A 19,607-nucleotide genomic window follows, 5' to 3' on the forward strand; every position below is an offset into this window, starting at 1 on the left:
GCTGTTGACATCTGCCTCACTATTTAAAAACAAATTCAGTATAATTTAGTGAGCCACAACTATGTTGTTAGAAGCCGTACATTTAAAGACAGGAAAACATAGCTTAAAGTAAATGGAAACAGGGTACTTAAACACAAAATCCTACTGCTTATTTCATGGCATTTGTAGTGACGCACTAAAGAAAAATGCTTTTGGCTGCAGACATTAAGAGGCAGCTTTGTGATATATTCTGCCTAAGAAATTAAAGTTACCGAAACAAATAAATCCTGTAGATGTCAATGTGATGTGCTTCCATAATACAAAGCTTGAATTCACAGGAGACAAAGGTTATCAAACTGTGGACTTCAATATAATTCTCTAGTCTCTATTTGCTCTCCTTATAGAGCTGGAGAAGGTCATAAAAATAAGGCAGTGGGGTTTTTAAGCTAATAAGAAAGTGCAAGCCTGGAAAACACATTAAACAGAAAGGACTTCTTCTGAAAATTGAATGGATTTCCGATGTGATCTTTCTTAAGAAGGTATGAGGTGCAGTGGGTGTTATATGTTTCTGGCATCTAAAGCTCTTGAAACTGAAAAATTCAAAAGGGACATTAGTGCATAATCAGTTACTGTACTTAGAGTATTTGCAAGTTATAAAATTACTGTATGTTTTGTAAAAAATAAATTCTCCTAAGAGCCAGCACAATAAGTACATTAAGCTGAACTTTTCATTATGTTATTTTAAATATACTTTAAGGTCATTTTCCTTCTTTGAAAGAACACATGATCAGCAACAGCTCTTCTGTGTGGATCTACTATGTGCAGGGCATTGTCTTTTATTATTGAGGGAATTAACTATTTCCAAATAACCAAAGTTCTCATCTTTCATGAAAACAATTTTTGCGCATCAGCTTCAGACCAGCATCTCTTTCCAGTTTACTCTAATGAGTGTCACCATTCCCACCTCTTTGAACTCCATCGGGACCACCAATCCACTGCTGATTCTACCATACGTTCAAATTCATCACCACCTTGCCGTCCTCTCTCCCGTCCTGATCCAGTTTAAACTTTACTGTCAACCATTATAAGCACACCCAGGCAAGCAATGTCAATCCTTGACTCTCCCCATTGCTTCCTCATATTCACTTGCCAAAATCTTCACAAAACAAGACAGGAAAATATATACATTCCGAAATACTCTCTTAAAAAAGAGAAGAGGGCAGACAAATACAAAGTATTAGTAACGAGAAGAGAATGTGTACACCAATGAAAGGAATAAGCTCCAGTCCCCCTTGCTCAGTGATGAATAATTTTTAGCAGTTTCTATAATTGTCCTTTTAAGGATGTTAAGGCCAAGGTTTACAGAAGCAGAGTCACTTTCTCCCAAATACCCACTAGAAAGTGGGGAGCCAGCATTTGAACCCAGGCAAGTCGATACCACAGGCTATTGTTATGCCTGGTTGGATACAAAAGAACCTGAAAATCAGGACAAAATGGACAGTACTCCAGGAAAATCAAATTGCCAGAATGCATTCAAATAGATGTAGAAAGTTTAGGTGGCCATGAGGTTTGTAAACAAAGCACCCCTCAAAAATGTAGTAGGCTAAGATGGTTTCAAAAAGCATTCCAGGTGTTTTCTTTAACTGCTCTAGAGCTTAAAACCTGGAACACCAAGACATTCTTTTTATGAACACCAACAATATCCTGAGGCCAAACCCTGTCTAAGAAAGTACAAAATATTCACCGACTGTCTCAACTGTGAATATAGTTGTGAATACCCTCTGTGTAACAGAAGAATGAATTTAAAAGTCTATTAAGGATAATGTTTCAATACGCCCAATTGGGATTGACTCTTGAAATATAAAGATGATAATATTAACTATCATTCGTCAAACACTTAATACGTATCGGGCATTGTTCTTTTGATATTAAACCTTCACTACAGACCCAAGAGGTGAAATGGCCCCATTTACAGAGGAGGAATCAGGGCATAGGGAGAATTTGAACTCAGAGAGCCTGGCTCCAGAATATGCTCTTTAGCACAACTTTGCAGGAGATGTGTAAAAGTAGTTTATTCTATTGTTTAAGGGAAAAGAAGCACATAATCATACTGATGGAGGTCAACTTTGTGTGAGTGGATATAGTTTAAGAATAGAAATTAGCCATCAGAAATACAGCACAATATAACCCTGTATTGGTAGAAAATGAAGGAACTAGGGCCATGTTTACCAAAGTGGAAGAAAGTCACAAATATAACAAGGAAAAATGGCAATTGCCAAAGAATGGAGTAAAAGGAGAGTATGGAATATATTTATATAAATTTCAAAACTATGTTTAAAAAAAACAATCCCATGATTTCTAGAAATAAGTATAAATATAATAAAAGTATACATCACAAATGTTTACCAAATAAAACATGCAAACCTTTATAATACAATTTTAGGGATGATATAGTTTTAACAAAAGCACACATCACATGTTTATACTGCATTTGATTTATTTCTTGAGGTGACCGGTACGTGCACAGGTGTTCGTACTACTATTATTTATATTGTTATCTGTGTGTGATCTTGTAATAATACGTAAAATAATTAAACAACGCATACTAATTACAACTTTTAAAGTATAAAGATATAAAGGGAACATCACTGATACTCCCTCACAAAAGCAAGTCATTGATGCGAATTTTCAGTATGTTATGTTTTATGACGGTGTGTGTGTGTGTGTGTGTGTGTGTGTGTGTGTGTATACGTGCAAGCACATGCCTGTGTGTTCAAAATATAGTGCTCAGTTGTTTACGGTATATTTTGCAAACTGCATTTTTCACAAAATCTGCATCTTTTCAAGTCAATAAATACAAATTTATGTCCTCAGTTTTAATTGCTGCAAATTATTGGTATTTTTTTAAAAAATCAATGACAAACTGATGGACAATGAGTTCATTATTTTTTTCCATTTTATAAAAAGCAGTGCAGTGATCATCCTCATCCATAAATTTGTCTATTTTCTAACTTTTACCCAGGGCGCCTGTTTGCTTATGAGTTTGGTCATCCTTGCCGGTAAATCCCTGTCTCAGAGGTTACACATGGGGATGCTGAGAGGTCAGTGTCACTGACGGAGAACTCCCAGTTCTGTGTCATTTTAGATCAAGGCCTGGGTTTGCGGTCATGAGGGGGATATAATGGCACAGAAGTGCCAGTAAGGCAAGTATGGGCTTGAAGTTTTCACAGAAGTGTCACTTCGAAGAGGAAGTCTCTTAGTCATCTTTCTTTGTGGCACTGGAATGTTGTTCTTTCATCACTTCTTATGGAAAGCCCTCAATTCTATTTCCCCAACTTGTTGAAGCCAAGGCCTGTCTTGCCGGCAGCCACAGCTGGGAAGGTGTAGTCTGCTCCTTGCTCATTACGGAGATAAGGCAATGCTCCAGGTCCCATCACTCCTTTCAGCTTTACTCACTCGAGCTCCAATTCACTCCCTTTGAAAATTCGTTTGCTTTAGCTTTTTGTGGCACCTTTTTGCTTTCTTGTGGGTGGAACGACGCATTTAAATGTTATCATTTACTTAGTACTTATTCTTCAGGATTTTCCATAGGTAAAGCCAGCCTTATCTTTGAAGACAGAAAGCCTGTATCACTTTGATCATCAAAAAGAACAAGTCATTCGCAGTTTAAAAAGGAAGAACTTTAACTTGCCCCATTGTGTTCACAAACAAAGTCCAAACTCTGGAGCTCCTCTCCCTGTTCCCAGTTTTCTGCCCCTGCTCCCAAAACTACTTCAGAAACACAAAAGATTTCATCATTTCTGGTTTGCCTCTATACACGAAATTCCTTTTTCTCTTCACCTTCCTGTTGAGACCCATTCAAAGTCCATGAAAGACACTGCTTTTTAAACCCTGATTTGGAAGTGCTCCATATTAGTACGGGGACCACCATAATAAATGATCACAAACTGGGTGGTTTAAAACAACTGAAATTTATTCCCGCACAGCTCCCAAGGCGGGGAGACCAAAATCAAGGTGTCAGAGCGTGGGTGTCTTCTCCAGGCTGGGAGCGAGCACTTGTCCCAGGCCTACCTCCTGGCTCTGCCGGATGTCATCCTGGGCTTTCCCTGACTGTACCTACATCTTTCCAGTCTCTGCCCACATCTTCACGTGGCTTTCTTCTCTCTTTGTTTCGTCTGTCTCTGTATCCACATTGTCTCTCCTTTCTCTTATAACGACACAAGTCATCGGACTTAGGGTGACCCTAATCAACTGTGACCTCATCTTGACTTAATTGCATCTTCAAACACCCTATTTTCAAATAAAGTAACAAGGGTTGGCAGTTAAACAAATTCTTCTGGGGGGGCGGACACAGTTCAACCTATTACAAGCTCTTTTTACCGTAAAATGCTGTTTTGTGCTACCGGAGGACTGACTGCATTATGACGTTTTCCTAATCTGTTTATGGTGAATCTTTTACAAATATATAGATACAAAAGATACATTGGCAAAAATGAATAAATAAATAAATAAATAAATAAATAAATAAATAAATAAATAAATTCGGTCTTGAGGCCTATTGCACTATTGAATATTCATTATTTAAAACATTTTTAGAAAGTTTAAATAAAAAGCCTTACATATTTTTGTTAGTTTACTGAGATGAGTTGCCGCTTTAAGAAATACAGTCAAATGTTAAGTCCTTGTTGAACACTTCAACTAAAAGTTTTTTCACCCATAAAAATATTCAAACCATATTTCTGCATCAAAGATTTCAAAAAGTCTGGCACCCAATTATACATGGCTTGATTTCTTGGAAAAGAACAGTTCCGTATAACAGCATAGCATATGGTATAATTTCAGAGTGACACATCAAAGGTAATTTCTTTATGTAAATCCTGAAAATAAAGCAAAAGCACCTTTTCTTAATGTACAAGAATAAGGTATGATGATGACACCCCCCCTATCGGACCATTTTCCAGCTGACGCTGTATGTTAACTGTTCATAAAACTTGAAAAATACTTTGCAAATTTTCGCAGATACAGTAGTTAATTCTAAAAGTACTTTCTGGAACTCGATTGACTTTGGGGGAAATCTACTTGGTTGGCTTAGAGAAAGGGCAAAAGAGTTGGCTAGTGCTTCATTGTATGATGTGATGGGCAGAAAACCACGCAGGGCAGCCCTGAGCAAGGGCAGCGTGCTGGAGGCGTGGATGGCGAGACTGGGATGAGAGGGCTGACTGACACTGCAGGTGACCAATCAGCTGCCGCTCTTTTGACTGTTCAGAGTTCAAAGGCAGGAAACTAACTAGGACCAGAGTGAAACTGAGAAAACCAACCATTGGAATTGGGGCATAAAGGAAGACTACCAGAATGTATACTAGATTTTATTCTCAAGCCATTAATTTCTAGAGTTTATCAGTCTTCAGTGGGTGATTAAATCAGAATGTATCAGTATATACATGTTGCACTTCACTGTATATGCTTAAGTTAATTGTTAATCAGGTTACACATTTTCCTCTCACAGTGATCTCATTCCTCTTTGTTTCCAGCATCCCAAATCAAAGAACCTCTTTTAAGTATGGTGAGCTAGCCACGGTCAACCTAAGTCCCGTCAACTCACCTCAGCCATGGGTGTCTATGCAGGGACTGCCCTGGCCTGCACCCCCAGACCGTTTCATGTATCTCTGTTACACACCAGCACCTGGGCACTGCAAAGTAATCAAGCTTTATAAACTTCTGCTCCAACCACTTCTGATTCTTATTTGTTTATCATGCCAACCTTAGAAAACCGTGACCAAATTTTGCCAAATTACTTTAACCTTTTTATGAGAGTGCAACTGGAGGTTTGGTATTTTTATTCCATGTGAGTCTGTGAAGAGCATTAAAATTTTAAAGTCTCATTAGACTGTCACTGCTACCCAGCATTTCCCTTTCTCTAAAGAAATAACTTCAAAATCCCAGCACATTTCAGATCACATAAGGCCACTAGATTCTGTTTGGTTTTGTTTTTAAATGATTTCTTCCAAATATCTTAGCAGGACAGCTTAGAAGCAGATGGTTATAAAGCAGCAATTCTATTCCACAGTGACTGAATCAGCTGGAAATATAAGTTGTTTCAACTTCATTCAAGTTGTCTTTTGTATTGGACTATCAGTAAACAGAAATGTTTCCCATTATCCCCAAAGCAAATGGACTGCTCACCCAAGTGCTGGGCTGTCATCACTTGAAACTGAAGTACTATGTTTATCTGCAGACCACGTAACTCAGCAGTGAATATTTCTCCCAATGGCATGCCCTAATTTGACTTCTTAAATGCAATAAAATTGATTTCCTCCTTTGTACTGGATATAAACCAGCTGTTATTTTGGGTTATCGTAAACTATATTTTGACAATTTAAACTCTTATTTGACTATACAAGTGAGTAATCATTAAAATCTATTAATTGTCTTACCCTCTTACTTCTAGTAAATTAGCTGCATTACCACAAACGTGAAGAGTTCTATGATCTGTAGCGGGTGCCCAAAGTATAGGACCTTTGTATGAGGGATCTCATTTCTAATGTCTATGGGTCGATACCATCGGTTTCCTAATTGCATATATAATAAGAATGCTAATGAAAACAAAGGCTTACAAGCATGCTTACTACCTTTCATGTTGAATTCAAGAATGATTTTTGACTGCATCCTTTTGGGCCTATTTGTGGCATGAAAGATTACACGAAGCCTGAGAAGCAGATAACCTTAGAGAAGATGCTTTTTTATAGCAATCAGTCATCACATCGTAAGATACAAATATTTCTTATTGACTAATACAAACAATTATGGGGAAGTAAGGTAATTTTAGAAGATAATGTTCTCTTAGGAAAAAAGATATAGAATTTATGAAATATAATGAAAGTAAACTGAAATGTAATAAACTGATATCCGGATAATTCAGGTACAAAGAGATACTATGCCAAACTTAAAAAAAAAAATAATTACATATGTGGATTTGGGTTTTCCCCAAGTGTTTTTTTTTTCATTTTTAATATGGGGGAGTTTATTCATTTGTGAATATTTTATTGCCTATTTTGGATGGAAGAAACTATAAAAATAACTTCATTATATTAGAGAATAAATTCAATGCTTCAAATAATTATTTAGGAAATTAATCAGGTTGTTTAGACTTGAAAGACTATTTGCCCTAAATTGTTTAGGGATAAGTTTTCAGGTTTCATATACTGACAAAGACAGACAGCACGGAGCTCTTTTTCCCCCTTTTTCTCTCTTCCTTAATGAAAGCAAGCACAATCTATTACCCAAACTCTGGGTTTCGTTAGACACTGACTTGAGGCTGAACATAAAAGAAGAGGGAGAAGAAGAAGAGAAGAAGGAGAAGAAGAAGAAGAAAAAGAAGAAGAAGAAGAAGAAGAAGAAGAAGAAGAAGAAGAAGAAGAGGAAGAGGAAGAGGAAGAGGAAGAGGAAGAGGAAGAGGAAGAGGAAGAGGAAGAGGAAGAAGAAGAAGAAGAAGAGGAAGAAGAAGAAGAAGAAAGCTCTTTTAACAAGCACTAGGCAAAATGCAGACTTTCTCATTGGTATCCAACAAGAACTCATAGAGTTCTTGCAGCAGACCTGGTGGACCATGGCTATTTACACCCTCATGTACACACACACACACACACACACACACATGCTCACGTGCATGAATGCAGCACATTGGTCATCGCCCCGCTCTCCCAAACACAAAGTAATCTGTCATTTGGCAATTTAAATAATTCCATGGGGCTGCCCAATTAGACTCTGAAATTTGTTTTGAAAAAAAATTCTCTTTGTAAAAGGAGAATGATAAATATATCACTATAACAAAACTTCAGCATACATTTTACTGATTCGTTAATTCATTAAGCCAACAAATTCTTATTAGCACTGTGGTGCTGGGAATTCCAGAGTGAGAAAGAAAGTATGGTCATGTCTTCATCAAGCATAAAATCTAACAGAGTAGAGAGACGTGAAGTTCAAGTTCAGGGTGTTATGGAGCATAGAGCACGGCAGTAGTAACACAAGGGGGCACGAGACACCTATGATGACAGAGTAAGGAGATGAGATGGCCAGGTGAGCTGTGTGTGCCAGGAGCTCGGCAGGCAGGGGGGAGCTCATACAAGGTCTCAATGTTAGAAGGAGCAGGACACAGACTATGCACTTGAGCACACGTTGCTTTGTGTTCGTACAACATACACAGGCTATACAGGCACACATTTGGGATGATGTTTTGTTGTGTGTTGTTACTGTTGTCAGTTTCTTTTTACTATATGAGAATATACCAAACACTTCTTCCCTACAACGCTCCCCACCCTGTTTTTTAACTTAAAAATGCATCATAGGTGATCTTGCAGATAATAGATACAGATCTAATTTTTATTGCTAATTTATTGAGATAAGCGCAGTAGAAGATACTGCAGAGAGAGCCTGCATACATTTTGCCCACGTGCCCCCAGTGACTATATTTTGCAAAACGATAGTAGAATAGCACAACCAGGATACTGACATTGTTAGTGCCCTGATCTGCTCAGATTTCCCCAGTTTTGCTTGTGTTTAATTGTGTGTGTGTGCAACTTCTGGACCATTTATTACCTGTGTAGATTGTGTAGGTACCATGACAATCAACAACGGCTCAGTTCCAAGACAAATTCATGTGCCCCTTTTATGATTTTATACTCCCAGACCCACACCCCAAACCCCATTCTAACCTCTGGCATCTAATCTGTCCTCCGTTTCTAAAATCTGTCATTTCTCAGGTATTATAAAAATGGACTCACAGCGTAGGTAATCTTCTCGGATTGGCCTTTTTCCCCCACTTGGCATAATTTGAGATTCTTCCCGGTTGCTGCCTAGATCAATAGTTTGTTCCTTTTCATTGTTGAGGTGTTCTTCACGGTATGAGTGTACCCTGGTGTGTTGCAGAACATTGGGCTCTTTCCAGTTTTCAGCTATTAAATAGCTACTATGCACATGGTTGTACAGATGTGTGTGTGTGTGTGTGTGTGTGTGTGTGTGAACATAAGTTTTCCTTTTTTTCTGAGATGAAGGTCCAAGAATACAGTTGTTGGATTGTGTAATAATTACAAGTTTAATTCTGTAAGAAGCTGCCAACCATTTTCCAGGGTGGCTGTACCATGTTACATTCCCACCAGCAATGTCTGAATGTTCCACTTTCTCTGAAACCTCACAAGGATTTGGTGGTGTTACTGATATTATTTTTTTAATTTTAGCCATTCTGATAGGTGCATACTAATATCTCATTGTGGCTTTAATTTGCATTTCCCTGATGACTAACTTAAAAAAAAATTGGATGCACTCATATACACATTCACGTACGCATAATTTCATGTAAATGGGATAGTTTACATGCTGGGCATTTTCTTCTGTTCTTTTTAGTTTCTTACTGTTCCTTTTTTGCTTGTGTTTATTTCCCATCTTCCTTTTCCATCCATCTCATTATCATCTTCTGCACCCTAGTTAACACTTGTTAAAACACACACTCTCATTATTTATTTTACAAAATGTGATTATTCGGTATATACTTTTCTGTTGGTTGTTTTTGTAGAAGAACTAGAAATGTCTTCAAGTTAATTGGTTTAATTAGAATTCTTCCTAGTTATTGTATATTATTTTGTGATAAGAATATACCATAATTTGTTCAACTATTTTCTTGACAGGCATTCATTGGTTTCCAATTTTGATATCATTACACATAATGGGCTTAGAAACACATCCTCCTGCACGTGTTTTTAGGATATGTGTTCTGAAGAGGTTCACCAAGTCAAGGGTATGTATATTTATTCAGTAACAGTTGCCAGTTTTCTTGAAAAAAATAACTGAAACAACTCGCATTGCCACTAGACATTATGAGAATACACTTTGACCTGTGTTTGCATTAGAAAGAAATGAGAGTTCCTTTTAATATTGGCTTTAAGCTTACTATTTTGATTTTCACATTTCTGGCTTCTTTATAGTTTGTGGTTTGTTTTTTTCCCCATACAATTTGCCATTTTATCAACAGATATGGACTACTGCATGTTAACATCTATCTAAAAATACAATTTTCAAGAAAAAGTGGTCAAATTTGTTGTTTATCTATTTCAAGTACTTTCTTTTGTTCCATTGACATATGCCATTAAGCTAAGACAGTTGTTTTTTAAATGTGCTGTTGTTTCTTAAACATAATTTATACTAGCTATAAGGACACTGCTATTATGTCTTTGCACAGAATATGGTTTTAAAAAACAAATAATGCTTTGAAATAAGTCATAATTTAAACAAGCATTTTTCTACTTTTATATTTGGATCTAGCTTCAACCTCACTCTCCAGAAAGTTTTATCTTGGAAATTAAAGCCATTCTCTTTTAACAAAGAGCCCTACATTTCTAAAAAATCTTACATGAAACCATCACTGCTACCAATTAATCAATCAATCAATCAATCAATAATTTTAAAATGGTTTCAGTTTTAGACTTTTGGGTTACAACTCTGAGCCTGCATTTCTGAATTATGTAGGAACATAATTCCACATCATTCTTATCTTAAATATTAGACTTCAGTGTTACCCATGTATCCACAACATGGCTCTACAATTTCAAAACTGTAACACAGTAGTGAGAATTGAAACCTGAAACATACCACCAATAGTGACAATTACCTTTTATCTTTTTTGGAAAACCAATTTTCTGGTTGTTACTGGTTTTAATACGAGACATTATTTAAGAGCTCAGAAAAAAGTGGCTAGACAGCTTTAACACAGTGAACAAGAAGGTGCAAATACTTTCAGATATTAATATATGACGCCAGCAAGGTTGGGACAGGATTTAGTGCACAATTTATATGACCAATTAACAGACTTCTACGCAACTCCAAAAAAGTCGATTTTACAAGACTTATGATGTCAGATGACAAGTATAGCAAAAGATATAATGGCATTCAAGGAAAGAGGAACACTTTGATAAATTCTAATTCCATTTAGTAAAACTAACATAAGTGTAGGAGAGGATCCGTGAACAATTTTATTTAGGAAAAGTGATATGATCAGTTTTAAAACAACATAACCTGGTATTATCTATTCCTATAATCTTTACCTATAAATTCAGGAGCTTTACTTAAACAAAACAAACAAACAAAACTCAATAAAGCTTCTCCTAAAGATTTAACTATTATTTTAAATTTATATCTTTCAAACCCTGAGTGCTTTTTTGCTTCCATCCATTATAAAACAGATGCACCATTTCATTAAGCAAAATCTTTAAAGAGCTATCATAAGCCAACTAATATATTACATAGCAGGGGGATTCCAAAATGAAAAACACTGCAAGTTCAAACTACAAACTGCCTTGGGTCTTAATAACGTCAGAGTGCTTTATGACCCGGGATGCTCAAATGCAATCTGAAATGTATTTACTTGCAGTACTGAGAATACATGAAACCAACCAACTGCTCAGAGTTCTGCTTCGAAACAGCTGGGATGGAGGCTGTGCTATGCCCCACACTCCTGCAAGACAGCATTATTATTGGCCTGCCAGATGCCCACAGCCGCACTCTGCACAACCAGAATCCAACAAGTCACAAGCTTGCCCTAACGACATCTCCCAGGCATTGTTCACTTAAGTCTCCAAGCTTGAATGGAAACCTTAACAGTCCTTCTACCACCTGGGAGTGAAATCCAGACACAGACAGATAATAAACAAGCACCACAAACATCTGTAGAAATCAATATGTTGAGCTTCTTACTAAAGTCCTCTATGGTGCATTCTCATCACAATAACCCATCCTATTCAGCGGAGTATCTTAATCCATCTGGGCCACTGTCTCAGGATCAGCTCAATTTCCTCAAGCTGTAGACGGGCCTATGATTGCTTACCTGACTCGCAGGCAAATGTCTTGGACGTTTCATCATGAAAGATAATTGCCACTGCATGCTTCTTTGTCTCTCGAGGCAGTCTGGTTATATTTTTGATGTTGTGCAGTTCAGTTACCTTGAAAGAAAAATAGTTTTAATTCAGTGTACAATGTATACTATGTACCAGAGTGCTTAAACAAAATCATCTGTGATATTACTCTCTTAACCCACTTTCTAATAGATGTCTGTATTCCTTCCCAATTAACTGTAGGCAAAACCAATACAGAATAAAGCAGAGTGTTTTCACTTATGACTCAGTTTTGGTCATTGTTTGCTGAGAGTTGAAATAATGTAAAATTACGTAGACTAGCTCCCTGAAAGCAAGGACTCTGTGCTTTTAATAAAATTCTATCTTCTGTAAATAACAACAACTTGTGGCACACAAAAGTTTCTCAATACATTTTTGTTAAATATTGATGGGATTTAATATCTTGCCCCTCTCCCATCTCCCACCCACCATGCAAGTTCCTGGTAGGACTATAGTCATGATGAAACTGACACCTGTTGATCGGCAGACAAAAGGACTCTAAAATGTTGGTGTCATTAAATATAAGTAATGGATCTGCTTCTGAGAAAAATGGTCATGGTGTTCATTTTACCTTCACTTATTCCTTTTTTGTTGCACTTCCTCTCTTTACATAGATCCGACCATCTAACCTATATTAGTTTCCTTCTCTCTAAAGAACTTTTTAAAACATTTCTTGCAAGTCAGGTCTACTGGCAACAAATTCTGTCAATGTTGTTTGGCTGATAGTCTTTTGCTTCACTTCTGAAGGATAATTTTGCAGGGTACAGAATTCTAGGCTGGAGGTTGTTTTTTATTGTTGTTGTTCTCTCAACATATTTAATATTTCACTCAACTCTCTTCTTGCTTGAATGATTTCTGAGGGGCTGATGGATGAGATTCTTTTTCTTTCTCTCCAGGTAAGGTGTTCCCCCTCCTCTCCGGCTTCTTTCAGGATTTTTTTCTTTTTCTTTGATTTTTTTTTTTTATTGGGATGAAAATTGTTAGTAAAATTACATAGATTTCAGGTGTACAATTCTGTATTACATCATCTATAAATCCCATTGTGTGTTTACCACCCAGAGTCAGTTCTCCTTCCATCACCATATATTTGTTCCCCCTTACCCTCATCTCCCTTCTTTGATTTTCTGTAGTTAGAAAATGATATGCCTAGATATAGTTATTATTATTTTTTAAAAATTTATCCTGCTTGGTGTTCACTGGGCTTCCTGAATCTGTAGTTTTGCGTCTAACATTAGTTTGGAGGAAATTGTTGGTTATTATTGTTTCAAATATTTCTTCTGTTACTCTCTCTCTTCTCCTCTTTGTATTCCATTATGCATGTATTACACCCTTTATAATTGTCCCATAGTCCTGTATAGTCTGCCTTTCTTTCTCTTTGTTTTTTTCCTTTTCTTTCTTTCCTCCTTCCTTCCTTCCTTCCTTCCTTCCTTCCTTCCTTCCTTCCTTCCTTCCTTCCTTCCTTTCACTTGTCTTGGTTAGGAAGTTCAAGTGTTATACTAGATTATAAAATGTTTTAAAATCATACCAGAAGGTGTTCTAAGGAGTTTTCATATCTTTGGAACCATCCCTCTTCAATTCAATATATATTTCAAAAAATATTTTGAATCAGAACAATTAAGATCAAGATCTACTATGTTTCAATCTCCTATCCTCACTTTCCACTCTTACTATTATACAGATTCACCATCTAGTATGAAAGTGTACTTTCTTAGATGAAGACTTTTAAAATAATGTTTTTATGTGGTTTAAAATAAAAATGTTTTGTTAGTCTAAAACCTGTCAACGTGACATCAAAATAATTATCAACATTTATTACGATTGTGAAATCTTAGAACATTTCAATAATAAATCAATAAATTATCGCATTATTTAATAGTCCAATATATATTTATTAAATATTGATTTTTCATATGGTTGTAAAAACACAAAATATTAAAGTTTAATAAAAGCATTATAATAATCACTTCAAATAAATATGAAATTAACATAATTTAATTCAAGGAAAATTACTTGAAAATGATTCAGGTTGATTAAACCTAAGTCAATAAATGCCATGGTCAAAAATGTAAAATATTGAGGTCTAATAAGTGACACAATTAAAACCCAAATATAAATATCCCTAAATGATGACTTTGATAACAGGTGTTAATTTTTATTTTAAGGGGTGATCCCTAAGGAATCCATGGTGATAAAGTCAAACTGTTCAAAGATGAAGCACATAGCCTTTTTCTGTAGGACTTCATAGTTCACAAACAGCAGTGACAAACCCTGAGATTGAATTAAAAGCAGAGTTAAGAAGCACAGAGGAGGATCTGGCCAGGTACACTGGCGATATTGCAGGTCCGGTTCCAGATCACCACATCCAAGCAAATATCTCAATAAGCAAGTTACAGAAATTTTTTGAGTTCCCAGAGCATATACAAGTCGTGTTTACCCTGTATTACACCACACTGTAGTCTATTAAATGGGAAATAACATTATTTCTAAAAATATATACATCTTTTAATCAAAACTGTTTTATTGCTAAAAAACGCTAACCATCGTCTGAACCTTCAGTGAGTCTAATCTTTTCACTGGTGGAGGGTCCTGCCTCGATGTTGATGACTGCTGACTGATCAGGATGGTGGTTGGGGTGGGTGTGGAAATTTCTTAAAATCCGCTAATTGTCTTAGCTAGATCTAACCATATATGCGTGAATTTGTAGATTTCTTTGGGTACTATGGACATTTTAACAATATTAAGTCTTCTAATCTATGAACACAGGATATTTCCATATGTGTCTTCTTCAATTTCTTTCATCCATGTCAGAGTTTCTGTGTACAGTACTTTCAAGTCTTTGGTTAAATTTATTCCTAAGTATTTTAGTCTTTTGATGCTATCGTAAATAGGATTGTTTTCTTGATTTCCTTTTCAGAGAGATCATTGTTGGTGTTAAGAAATGCAACTGATTTTCATATGTTGATTTTGTATCCTCCAGTTTTACTGAATTCATTTATTTGTTCAAACAGGGTTTTTGTTTTTTAATGAAGTCTTTAGTTTTTTACATATAGGATAATGTCATCTACAAACAGAAATAATTTTACGTATTCCTTTCTGATTTTGATTAGTTACTTTCCTAAGGTTATGAGACCAATTCTAGGTGTGATCCATGAGTTAGCTGCCAATCATATTTAGCTAATGTTTACCTATAGCTACAGCATCTAGACATATATTCAGGATTATTAATGCTTTTTTTTTTTTTTTTTAACATTTTATTGGGGAATATTGGGGAACAGTGTGTTTTTCCAGGACTTGTCAGCTCCAAGTCAAGTCGTTGTTTTCAATTGTTTTCAATCTAAAGGGCGCAGCTCACTGGCCCGTGTGGGACTCAAACCAGCAACCTTGGTGTTATGAGCACTGCACTCTAACCAACTGAGCCAACCGGCCGCCCCTATTAATGCTTTTTAATTTAGTTAAATCTATCTCTATATATGTATATCTATATCTGTCTATATGTATGTATGTATGTATGTATATATGTATGTATGTATGTATGTATGTATGTATCTATCTATCTATCTATCTATCTATCTATCTATCTATCTATCTATCTCTATCTCTATCTTCAAGTAATAGAACAGCCAATTATCAGTGATTGAAATCTGCAGTAGGGAAGCTACAGCCTGTGGGCTAAGTTTGGTCTCTCACCTGTTTTTATAAATAAAGTTTTATCAGAACACAGCACAGCCATTTGTCTGCATAGGCTCTATGTCTGTTCAATGTAGTCCTACTGCAGAGCTGAAGAGCTGCAAAGCTGCAACACAGACCTTATGCTCTGGAAAGCCTAAATTTTTTATGATCTTGCCATTTCCATACTAAAGCTTGCTGGCCACTGATTTAAGCAAATAGGACCTTATTTTTCTCTGATAAGAACTCTGACATCGACAATTACTAGTGTTGGTTCAACAGTTGATGATATTAGAGGTGGCATCTCAGGCCCAAATCCTCTTGGCATTTCTCTCCTGCTGTTTTCTTCATGGGTGCAAAATGGACGCTGCATTTCCAGCCCTTATGCTTTCAATTTGGAAAAAAGAAATAAGGGACATTGCTGGCCATATCAGAAAACATAAAGATACTTTCTATACCTTTCAGCACACTTAAATTTGTATCTCGTCCAGAAATATGTACCTCCCTAACTGCAGTAAGTATAAAGAAGTGATCATTTAGCTTTCTCAGTCTCTGTAGTGTACATGAGAAAGGAAGAAGTGAGTTATAAACGGGTGTTGAGTTAGCAATTATTTAAATTAAACCCATGCCTGAATGGAAATTGCATTGTGTTTTGTTTCAAATACAGTACCTATAATGAGGGAAAGGTGACTCTCTCATTTGCCAGACTGAAAATGCCCTTCCTAAAGAAAAGATAAAACCAAAATTGAAATAGTACTCCACTGGAGTTAGATCACAGCACAGACACTCCGGGCGTGTCTGACTAGTCATGGGACCTTTTAAAAGCAGAGCGTTCTCTCCAGCTGGTCACTGAGGAGAAAGTCAGAGGTCCAAAGCTTGAGAAGGATTGGTCTGCCGTTGCTGTCTCGGAGAGGGAAAGAACCAAATATGTCACAGACTGAGGGCAGCAGCCTCAGTGGCTAAGAGCAGCCCCGGCTTGACATCTGGCAAGAACACAGGGCATCAGTGCCACAGCTGGTAGGAAGTGAATTAGCCAGCTACAAAAGGAGCTTGGGAGCAGAGTTTTCTCCAGAGCTACCAGAGAACAACTCAGTCTGACTCCTTGACCTCGGGCTCCTGAAACCCTCATCAGAGAACACAGATAGGCTAGGCCTTTTGACATACAGAACTGTGAACTCAGAAATGAGTGTCTTTTGAAGCCTAGAGTTGGTGGTAACTTGTGATGCAACAACAGAAAATGACAACAGCCTGACAATTATTGCTAGTGACTGAACTGCACAAAAGATCCAAACTTGGGGATAATGATGGGTCTAGTTGCATCAGTTTACTTGCAAGATAAAACTGGGATAAAAGATAGGAAAGTTGACTTTTAGCCCACCATCAGAGAATCAGATGTACCAGCTCTAAGACTAGGAGAATGTCATGGTAGCCCCAAGCTTAGTAGGACAATTTTCTCTATACCAACGCAAATATTTTAGGAAAGGATAAAAGGATTACAGAAGAAATCCATGCTACTGCAAATCAGGTTAAAATTTAATTTTATAGTACACTGGATATCTAAATATGATTAACTTGATTCAAAGATATAGAAAAGGAGAGCTAGAGGAAAATAATTGCATTTTTAAGCAAACACTTAAATTTCTCTTTCCCTGTCTCCAAATAAATGAAAGTAAAAAACCAAAAAACAAACCCTTATTTTCCTGAATATTATACAGTAGCAATTTAACCATTTCTTCCAGAGCTCAAATAATGTATGAAAAAAATTCTGAGTAGAAATAATGCAACAGTTATCATCAAAACAAGTCATTTCATTGACTCTAAAAACACAAGGTTCTTTAAATTAAGAACCTGTTCTCTAATCAATAAAATCAGTCCAATGGCTGCTATTGGTTTGTAACCTAGGATTGTTAATGGTTAATTAAAATTTTAATGTTTTTTATAGAAGTATTAGATATGAAAGGCTTTACATTTAAAAAATATTATACAGTTTGAAATAAACATAAAACATTGTTACTCATAAAAGTTGTTAGGTAGATATTATAGTGAGGAACAAAGTATTAATTCATGAATGAAGTCTCACTGAAATATGTTTCAAATTGTAAATAAATATGCAGTCATTACTTGAGGTATAATATATAACTTTCCATTAATGACAGAAAAACAGCTTATCCTCAGTGAACCACTATGCAATAAGCTTTTCTCCTGTTGCGTCTGTCAGCTATTGCAAAATCAGCCAGACTGGTAATGGGTAAAAAAACAGAACCAAAAATGCAATGATGATATTCTGCAATAATAATTAATGGCATTGGATCCATTAATTAAATGTATAAGTGCTTCAGAGATGATGAAAATAATGTCATAACAGATTTGTACTATTGAATAGTCTTTCTAAAATTACTGATTTACCATGTAAAATGACTTGTTTGAAATTATAATTTACTTTACCATGCAAGTTGGTCTCAACATTTTTCTAAAGTTGGTATGAATTATTTCCCTGGTTTCAGAGAAATGACTTGTACAACCATAGTCATTTTACATTTTGTATATAATCTTACATTAAATTATCATCTCACTTTGTGAGATATGATATTATTTGCATTTTACAGGAAGGAAAAGGGGAGAAAGATATTATTTAGGTCAAACCATGCTTCTTCTGATGTAGTACCATTATGGGTGATTCACACGCACACACACACACACACACACACACACACACACACACGGATAGTTTTGAAAAGTGAAATAAAGACAGTCATTTGCTAACATAAGTCATACTTCTGTATCCTCTAAGTCAAGCCCAGACCAATCTTACAGACATTTTCTAAGAGTCTGATTCCTTGTTTCTCAGTGAACAGACATCTGTTGTGGAGCATTAGGTTATAAGCAAAAATCCTGATTGCTGAGTGATCCATTTTGCGTGGCGTCCCTACGCCGCACAGAGTGATTCTTATTGGAGATACCTTAACTGTTTAGATGTCAATTCTAATTGTCCTTGAAGCAAACATTACAAAATGAAGTTTAACTCTGGGGGTTCCCTCTTATTTTCAGTTCACAACTTTGTCGATTGCCTCCACCAGAAGGTCTTAACTCCTGGTCTCACCTGCTGATATCTGGCTTTAGAGATGGTCTCATTCACAACCCACCCATTTCTGGCAGAGACACTGCACAAATGGTGCAGCAGTGTGCTGTGCCTTGGGCATATCCCTCTATCTTTTCATCCTACCTAAAATCAAACGTTTTATATTCCAGTTCTTTGAGTCTTCCCTGAATGACTATCATGTGATCATATGAGTAAAACAATTAATAATGGATTAATGTGCGACTGTCCCAAGAATGAATGTGTTTGTAAATAAGAGCTTATGTTAAAGAAAAAACACACACACACAAAACAGACCTCTTCAAGATAAGAGATTACAGATGGATGAATAAATGAACGGATGAATGAACTAGTGAATAAGATGCCTCAACCTCAGTAAACAATTATCACTCTGGGATCTTCTAGCAGTATCTGAAGAGACACCAAACCTTTGAACACCCTTCACATCACACCAAGTGTGTGCCCATCCAAGCGTGTGGCCAGTGGAATAGAAATGAAGATGTTCAATGTCATGCACGGTACACATGCCCTGTTTCCATACTTATCAATGATTTTGCTTCTATCTTTAAGAATATGGTATATTCACAGGTGACTAGTTTTCATGTTTTTCAACTTTCTCAGGTGTTTGCTCTACACAAAATACTGACAACTCCAAATAGGAGTAAACCAGATGGAATGAAATTATGTTTTCAATGTCAGGTTATAGAGGATTTAGAAATAGCATTGGCCCCAGTACAGGCATTGCTTTTCTGGCATCACATAGTTTTCAGCGCTGGAATTTCACATAGTTTTATTTTCATTCATCCTTCTAAGGGACTTTATATTTTCCTCCCTATGGACAGCACTCATATTTATTTTATTAAAATTTCTATAAACTGTTTCTTTTTCATTTGCTTAGAAAAAAATAGGAAAATTTATTAGCTGATTCT

The 19,607-nt window shown here is 36.3% G+C and overlaps 1 protein-coding gene across 1 annotated transcript in view; it reads right to left on the minus strand.

Moving 5' to 3' along the window:
• The window catches only part of DOK6 (docking protein 6), a 272,321-nt gene that overhangs the window by 163,350 nt on the left and 89,364 nt on the right, over positions 1–19,607 (minus strand). The window contains exon 3 of the mRNA XM_019729346.2: positions 11,849–11,963. Coding sequence (XP_019584905.1) covers positions 11,849–11,963 — 115 coding nt within the window. The remainder of the gene's footprint in view (positions 1–11,848; positions 11,964–19,607) is intronic.

This window comes from Rhinolophus sinicus, linkage group LG09 (genome assembly GCF_036562045.2).
Source record: "Rhinolophus sinicus isolate RSC01 linkage group LG09, ASM3656204v1, whole genome shotgun sequence".
In the NCBI taxonomy this organism is placed as follows: Eukaryota; Metazoa; Chordata; class Mammalia; order Chiroptera; family Rhinolophidae; genus Rhinolophus; species Rhinolophus sinicus.